This window comes from Plasmodium fragile (genome assembly GCF_000956335.1).
Source record: "Plasmodium fragile strain nilgiri unplaced genomic scaffold supercont1.27, whole genome shotgun sequence".
In the NCBI taxonomy this organism is placed as follows: Eukaryota; Apicomplexa; class Aconoidasida; order Haemosporida; family Plasmodiidae; genus Plasmodium; species Plasmodium fragile.
Window position 1 is genome coordinate 206,950 of NW_012192607.1, and position 9,179 is coordinate 216,128.

Here is a 9,179-nt window from a genome sequence, read left to right on the forward strand (position 1 = left end):
TGCATGCAAATGGGTCGAGCCCAGAGCACACAAAGGCAACACAAAAGGTAGTGTTCGTACGCGGTGTGCACACACACTACGGCATATAACACACAGCGTACATTACAATATATGGGGTGGAAAAAAGGGGAACGAAAAAAAAAAAAAATAAAATAAAGGATACAAAAAAAAAAAAAAAATAAATAAAATAAACCATACAATAGTATGGTGTACCAAAATGTAGTAAGGTAAAAAAATGGCATCAATGAAACGGCTTTTGTGGGGTTACAAAAGCGGCACGCATGAGCACAGTTTTTCCGTGGTTTCCCCCACAGTTTTGTGATGCGATTCACTGCGCACATTTTTACCATGAGAGCAGTTTTGAATGGTTATAAATATACACGGGGGTCCGCAAACGGTCATTCAAGACGGAAAAAAGAAAAAGGTGTCAGCGCAGGTATCCTTCCACTGGATATGCAGAAGAAGCCCACAATGCGCTGTCCACACGTTGCCAAGTAAGTGACAACACAATGCCCTCCCTATGCTTCCTCTCCACCTAGGAGGCATCACTTTTTTTCCTCTTCACAATCGTGTTTTGATAAAAGTTTTTAATTTGCTCCCGGGTTTTTCCATAAGGATTCAAAGCTAATAGGAGGGTATCCCAATTCTTCCCTTCCTTGTCATATACGTGGAAGTAGATTTCCTTTTCCCTGTCGGTCCATTTTGTGGCGGTTTTCCTAAATGCTTGCTTGGAGGGGTCATCATAACTTCCTCCTCCCTCGTAACTTTCCATGCGTTGCAAGGAATTCATGGAGCACTGGTTTAAGGACTTGCTGCTCTGGATGAAGCTCCTTGTGTGCTCCATGTTGGATATCTCTGGCGGGTTTTCCCTGATAAGGAGCTGGGGGAAGACGCCCTCCACATGCTGCTTCCCGCATGGAAGCTCCCCAGCCAGTTCTGCTGCCATCTCCTCCTCCTCGTCGTTCTCTCCACCCGTGTTAGGGGTAATTTTCCTTTTGTTGCAACTCGCAACGGAAGAATTTTCCCCATTACATTTCATATCATCCCAACGGTCCTCTCCTTGCAACGGGATTTCACTACTTCTGTTGTTAAAACGCATGAAGTTAAAATGAGCACCGGAACATAACCCATCTTGCTTCATATCGTCCCTGTCTGGTAGTAGATGACTCCTCCCGATTAGCAGTCCTTCAGATTCATTACTACCATGCACACATGAATTTTGTGTGTCCAAAGATTGGCTGTTAATTAGGACGTCACATGATTGATGTTCTTGGCTTGGGGGCACCTGACATAGTAGCCCTTCACTCTTACTTAAATAATCACCAGCTTGCACAATCGCTTCCGTTCTCAACTGTGATTCCATCATGGAGTTAGTTCTATTATCACTCAACACCTCTTCGCTCATCTGGGCGTTGGACGTTTTTTTCCTTTTGAGCGTTTTTTCACACTCGGGCTTCATCGTGAAATGCGTCTTCAGATCTGCGGCCCTTGAACCTGAACCTCCTACTGCTCCTCCCGCTACACCGTTCCAATTCAACACATTCGAGAGTCTCCGTTTCGTCGTGGCGTTCACCAAGATGTGGTGCTTCGCCGCCGCCTTGCCCTTTTTACCGCTCTCATTTTCCCCATCTCTATTCCTCCCATGAATTGTGTGACCCCTTGATCCTTCTTCCACTGCGAAGGGGCCCACTCCCGCAATTTTACTCACTGCCCCTTCATCCCATTGGCCTATATCCCCCACAAGGGTGTTGTCTTTGCTTCTCCCTCCATTGGATTTCCCTGCAGGGATAATGATCTCCTTCCTCCTGACGTTCCTCTGCTTACTCTCCTTCTGAAGGCACATACCCTCGTTACTCTGAATGCTGTTCTTTCTGGAGGCTTTTTTCATCTTACATTCCAAAGTCACGGGCGCAGCCGAATACCTCCCAATTTCCATGGGCTCCAGCTGCACACCATTCTTATTCCTAACTCCTTCGACATTTTTTGTGTCCTTCCAATTTATATTTTTTAAAAACTCGAAGCATTTGTATAGGCTTTCTTCCGAGGTTTCAATTTTAACATTATTTTCGAATGGGTTGTTCATGCTTTGGTTCGAGTCTGGGTAGGAGATCCTTCTCCTGACTGCGTCGTCGTCGTTGCTTGGTTGACGGTACAGCCCTAGTACACTGCCACTCCTACTGTCTACGTTATGTATATCATCGTGGGCTTTCAGTTGGCTTAACTGAACAATGGATTCCACTTCTTCGTCATCCTCTTCCTGTTCTTCTCCATCATCATCATCGTCGTCGTCTTCGTCGTCATCTTCTCCCTCCGCCCGTTTGCTACTTCCAGCGCTGCTTCTTCTTCGGAGGTTTCCTACTTGGCCGTTTTCTCCATATGGGTTGTAATCATCCCTGTTAGAATTAATGTTACAATTATATGCAATAGTCCTTTTATCTTTTCTTTCTTTTACTGGCACCCAGATTTCTGGGCCCCTTGTGGGTTGTTCGTTTTTTAATTTTTTTTCATCACTCTCCCTCGGGTAGTACGTTTTCTTTTCACTGTTCAGGTTGAGCAGTTTTTCACACATTTCATCGTTATTCCTTTTTGTTTTTTTTAGCTTACCCATTTCATTTGCGTGCAAAATTTGCCAATGAGGAGCCTTTTCTTCTTTCACGGTGTGGGCGAGCGCACCCGTGGCGGATGCATTAAAAAAGCCTTTTTGAGGGGGGTCATTATTACCCATATTGGAGAACCCCTGGTCATCAACGGCTTTCTCACTCACCTCGTTACTGTTGCTGGGGTGTGGCGTCGTGATCATACTACTGCACGTGGCGGTGCTTGGCTGCTGATTATCCATGAGGGCTACTTTGTCGAGCGTCAACTGAGTCTGGTTTTGCAACAGGAAAGGCATATTGTCAAATTTGTTTATTCTCTCCCCGTTCTCCTTCTCCATCATCATCATTTTCTTCTTCTTCTTGTCTCCCCTGTCGCCATTCTCGCTCCTTTCATTCTTCCTCTTCTTTCTATCTCCGTCCATATTATCATTATACACAATTTCGATGATATCTGAATTGACTCCACTGTAAATTAAGTTTTCCTCATTCTTCACTAGGAAGCATAATTTCTTGTTTGTGCTAAGAATGAATTTATAATTCTTTGGCACGACATACCCGTCGGACATATTTTCAAGCACAATGGTTTTGGTCTTTTGAGTCACATCCCCGGCTGTGTCTCCATCGATATTCTGTGCAGTGGTGACACGTCTACTCAGAGGGGGGGAGGACGTATTGGTTATGCGCACACGATTTCCACCACCACCTCCTTCTTCTTCCTCTTCTTGTTCTTCTTCCCTTGCTGCTGATACTCCTCCCTCTCCAGTACTGTTCTGCACATTGGTAAACGTTTTTGTGAAATAGTTTTGAAAGAACTGACGCAGGTTGATAAAGTTGTGGTGAAAAAAATTTGACTGTTCAAATTCACTAGGGTTATAATTCTTCTCCAGCTTTTCCATCAACTGGGTGACAATTTCCTCCTTGGAGTTCTTCTTCGTCATGTCATTACCCACAGGTCGCTGTTTTTTATTTCTCTTCACTCTGCTCAACGATATGGTCAGGAGAAAATTTTTGAAGTTGAAAAAGTTTTTCGTCATATAGTAAAAATCTACACACTGCTTTGTGCTTTTGAACTCCAAGTACTGACTGATTTTTTCGAAATTTTTTGGGTAAAGGAAGTACTTTTCCAGATACGTTTTGATCTCCTGTTTGTCCCAGATGAAGTTTTTCTCGTTTTGCGCGTCTTTGCCGGTGAAGGGGTTGTTTCTCCTGGCGTCTTTACCGGTGACGGGGCTACGCGGCACGATGGACCGGTTGTTCTCATTGCAGTAGAGCACATTCCTTTCCAGGGAAAAGAGCGGCATTTTGGAGCCCTGCATGCAGTAGAAGTAGGGGAAGGCCTCCACCAACTGAGCGTTTCTCCTCTTCTTTGCATAGTTAAGGGAGATACAATTTTTACGCCATGTAATACAAGGACCCGTCAAATTGGCGTATTTTATATTCATATAATCTTTCTTTTTGTCCTTTCCCCTTTTCTCCATCATGTTACCATTCTTCTCATCCCCACCGTACCCATCGTCATCGTCATTGTCGCCGTCATCCTCCCCCTCTTCCTCATCAACAAAGGAACGTTTCAACCGAAGTGAGCTGTACGCTAAATTTTTATTATTGTGCTTAAATCCATATGGTAGTGGTACGAACATGTTGGGGTGATCATATGCACGTACAGGTAAAATTCCCCAAGCAAAAATATTTTTCCTTTCTCTCTCTTTCTCACTGATTTCAATGTCTTCCTTCCACATTTTGAATATGTGTTTATATAAAGCACTATGTTCCTTCATCATTTTTTCTAATTGTCTTTTTCTTTGTGCATAATACAAAAGGGTGGGTTGAATATGTCTTGGCATGTCTTGGCTTCCCTCTTCGAGATTAAACTCTTTGCTGTGCATATGCGTCATGTAATATTTCACCGTCACTTCGTCGTTGCTGCTACTGTAGCTGAGCATATCGTTGTGGATCGTCAAGTAGTATGTCTCCATGTCATCACCCATAGTTGTTCCTGCTTCTTTCAATCCGTTCGGAATGAATTCTTCGTTCACAAGGAAGTTTTGCTCTTGGTACTGCTTCTCACTTTCACCTTTCACTTTTCCCTTACCCTTAGTTTTGTTTTTTCTCACTTGGGAGGTCCCTTTGGGCACATTTTTCATCTTCTTCCCCAGGTACAATGATGATACATTTTTCTTTTGCTCTGCATGGTCCCCCCAGTAGCCCTTGGCCTTATAACTTAGTGAGGCCCCTTTCATACCTGCTGCCTTCACTCCTTTGCTACACTCCTCTTCATTTTCTCCCAATCCTTGGTGCATCCAGTCTGCGTACCTTTCCTCCTTCAACAGGTAAGATTTACTTTTATTTTTATTTTTTTTTTTTTTTTTCCCTTTGCTCGAGTAGAGCGAATACTTGCTCACGTACTTCAACAACAACACTGGAGAAAAAATTACATTCCTCCCGCAGGAGTTCCTTTCCCATTTATTTACAAACTTTCCTAAGTGTATAATAATGTCCTCCACGTCATAACCCGTCTGATCATACTCGACATTGTCTACGTAAAAATAATAGTACTTGTTCTTCTCGCTCAAGTTTCGTCTCGTCAGGGCGCTCAAAAAGGTGTTATTAAAAAGGTGGTTGTCGTCAAAGGCCCTGACTGCGCAGGCCCCGCTTCCGTTATCATCACTTCCCTCGCTGATTTCCGATTTTTTATGTTTTCCACTTTTTTTCCTTTTCTGTTTTTTTTTCTTTAAGAAGAGGCTCCTATATCTCCGCATGAGTCCCCTATCATGCTCTAGTCTCGCACTGCGCTCCACTGCGGGCGGAGGGGACAGCCCTCCGTACGGTCTATCCCCAGGGGGCGACTCCCCTGTGAACGGTTCCCCCGTCGGTTCCTCTCCCTCCTGGGGAAAGGCACAATCATCGGGCAACCCATCCTCTGAGACAAAATTCAAAATTAATTTAATTTTCTTCCCCAAATTTAGCAAATAAGGGGGAATGTACTCCCTCTTAAGGTAGAGACAAATATAGTTGTCCTCCACTTGGTTGTTCTGATGTGCGTTTCTCATTTCATGCATGTTCATCGCGGGGCCACTGCTCCTGTGGCCAATTCCCGCTGCATGATGAATGCTCATGAAATCGTGTTGCTGCGCTGGTATATAATCATAAAATCTGTTCGATTTTTTATTTACCATAAAATCGTTTGTCACTGATTTGTCCCTTCTCTCCTCAATCAGTTCGCAGGAAAAAACTTTACTTATGCTCACTAGAAAGGTTAACACATTAACGGTCATAATGCTGGTGTTGTTTTTCGATATCTCCTCATTTATCTCATTCTTCATGTTGATCAAGCAGAAATTTCTGCTTCTTTGGTCATTTATTGGGTTGGATGAACTGAATAGGGGGTATTGTGTGTGGTCTGGGTGTGCTTTTCTCTGGTGGTTAGAGCTCGTCAGGGTGCCTCTTCCACGCGTACCTTTTTTTCTCAGTGCGCCACTGGTTTGGTCCCTTTCGTCTTCGTGCCCGATCCACGCACATGGGTAGCTGCCCCAGGTGGTCTTTGTTTCAAGCTCGCTGTCCTCCAGCTTGGGCCCCTGCGGCCCCCTGGCCATCTTCCGCCTCTTCCTCCTGCAGCTGAGGAAATTTAAGAGCAGCTTCTTCTTCCGCATCCTCCTCATCTCTTGTTTGTAAATCTCATTGTTATCATTTTCCCCCAAAAGCTTGCCACATAGGTGGGTGCCTTTATAGTATTTGTTTCGCAGCAAGGCTTGATACAGATCCACAACAACCCAATTTTTAATTTGCAGATTCTCATTTAAGAATTCATTGTGCTGGCACTTATTTTTCATGCAAAGACAATTGTCTCTGAAAATTTGGAGAGGAATGAACGAATTTGTAAAGTGATGAGATGAATTTGCGTGAGCACTTTTTCTTTTTTTCTTCTTCCTTTTATCATGTCTTATAATTCTGCTCACATCTTCATGTTCCACTATCATCCCCTCCTCATAATCGTTGTGTCCATGCTGTTTATACTGCTGATGGTGGTGTTGGTGTTCTTCGTCGTCCTCCTCCTCTTCTTCAACTTCTTCTTCTCCTGCTCCGTCTGCTTCTGCTTCTCCTTCTTCTTCCTCTTCGTCTTCTTCCCGTTGCAGCTGCAGTTCATCCTTGTAAATTTTTAAACTGTTTTTATTTCTGGTAAAATCTGCTTTGATTAAATCCTTTTCCATTTTTAATATTGCTATGTCATCATTGTTTTCCTCACTGACGCGTTTGATTTGTCTGGTTAATTCCTTCGTCATTTTGTGCAGCGCAAGCGCATTACTCTCTTCAATTTTTAGGTTGTTTAAATTGGACAGCAGTCTCCCCAAATGTTCGTGCTGCTCCTCTAACTTGTGCAATCCCTGTTTCATTTTCCTTTTCAGTTTTTTCAAAATCATATATTTTACCTGCTTCTGTTTGTACGTCTTTTTTTTCGAGGCGCGCGCGCCGCCATTGTCCTTGCTGTTTTGGCTTTCCTTCATGTTTACTCACATTATGTCTGGCAAGTGCCCAAGAAAATTATTTCCTAAATGGTTTGCGCTTTGCCGTTACTCTGTTCGCTACACCCATGCACGCATACATATATATATATATGTAACTGTGCGTGGTGTAGATATTATCCCTGCGCCGCCTGAAAGGGTAACTTCCACACCTTTAATCAGTTGATTGTAGAAAACCTTCTCACGACATGCAGGCGCCCCAGTCGTGGTGACAAGTATAAGCACGCATGAGAACCCCCAATATAAAATGAAGCGAAAAAAAAAAAAAAAAGGGGCCAATCACGCATGCGCAAGCAAAAGCATAGGCGCAAGGTACAGGAAATATTTACAGTTCCTACAACATTAATGTACGCGGGGGTGGATTCTCACGTGGCGCGTCATCCTGCTATATGGGGGAGGGGGGAGGCGGCCGAATTCAGGCGGCTAGGTGACGACAAAGAAGGGAAAGAGTAATGAAGGGAAAGGATGGAAAGGAACGAATGCAAAGTAACGAAATGAACAAATGAACTAAAAATAAAAAACTCGAAATTTGAAATGTAACGTTTTTTAAAAAAATAAAAAAAAGCATCAGCCAAAAATATTATGTATGCGTTGCCGCATGACAATTATTAATGGTCTATGGAACATCCAAAAAATTTTCATATTCGCCAATATTTTTTCATCGGGGCTAGGCCACATAAAAGTAAAATAAATATATTCATGCTTTGAGTTAGCGATGCATATACAACGTCATCTGCTTATCTGATAAAATGAAATGAAAGAAAAGAATGTTGTTATGGCAGAAAAAGCGAAAAGGAATTTGTTTTCCTTCATCCTCTACTTCTTTGTTTTTCTTCTTTTTCTTCATTTTTCCTTTTGCCCTGTACCACCCAAAATAAGAAGAAAAATGCGAGCAGTTCCCCTGTTTGCGAATGCTTTAAAGCAAAAATAAAATTGTGACATGCCAATTTTGATGCCATTCATTTTGTGGCTTGACGGGATTTTCCTCTTCCCTTTTTTTTCTTCTTGTTTTTTTTTTTTTTTTCATTACGTTTCTTGTTCCCTCCCCCCATTTTACTGGCTACTGTTTTAAATAAGAATATATAAAAGGACGGGAAAAGAAAAATATTCCCCTGGGGGTTACCTGCGCGTCGCTCGTCATTAAACATAAATTTTTCAGTTCGTCCAATGGAGTGTAGTAATCCTCGTGCAGGTTGTCGCCATTCGGCTTGCGCTCATCCAATTGCGTCAAAATTGGCAATCCCTTGTTTTTTTTTACGCCCCTGAATAGCAGTCTAAATAATAAGTAAACAGTCCCACATTAATCCTCCGGGCGTGTTTTCTTACGGATATATATATTTTTTGTCCTATCCTTTATCACATAAAAAATAATTCCCGTTTGTCGGCCTCTAATATACATGCAATGAATGATCATTTTGCTTAGCACAGCGGTGAGTATGGAAAACTGGGGGGAAAAAAGGAAAAACTGACAAAATGGCGAAATGAAGTCTGGTCGTTTTGTGGACATTCGCATGAAAGTACATAAATGTATACTGTCTTTGAGGGGCTCTGTTCAGTGATCCTGCTGTGTTGTCACTTGGTTCGTCCTATGTCCTCCCATTCGCATGCTTGTAGACAATTTTTGATTTAAAAAATTGATTGTCTTCTATCCCAGTAGACATCCCTTAACGCGTGCAGCGCAGCTGTTCCATTTGTCCTTTTGCAGAACATCCAAATTAAAGCGGCGATAATAAAATGTGGTGCCATAAATTGTGAGGACTCCCAACGTTAGTGGAATTCTGCAGCATATAAAATAGGCACATTTTGTCCCCTTTTCCCTGTTTTCGTTTTGCTAGCCATTTTCGCAACTGCAAGCTATTTGAAAAAAAAAAAAATAAATAAATAAAATAAAAAATTCTGACTTGTTCATACAAAAATGTACACTCTGCGTGCTGCATATTATGGTGGATGCCAAAGCGGTGGGGAAGAAGTTCCCCATTCTTCTGGGCACAGAAGCGCATACACACTGAATGCAGGCACTGATGGTAGGGGGTAGCACGTATGTAGTTATATAAACGACGAA

General features: G+C 42.7%; 1 protein-coding gene across 1 annotated transcript; it reads right to left on the reverse strand.

The window, feature by feature from the left end:
* Positions 1-535: 535 nt before the first annotated feature.
* AK88_02697 (uncharacterized protein) lies at positions 536-7,099 on the reverse strand (the record flags this gene model as incomplete). Its single annotated transcript, XM_012480322.1, has 1 exon — positions 536-7,099. The coding sequence occupies one exon, from the start codon at positions 7,097-7,099 to the stop codon at positions 536-538; it is 6,564 nt and encodes a 2,187-aa protein (XP_012335745.1).
* Positions 7,100-9,179: the final 2,080 nt, after the last annotated feature.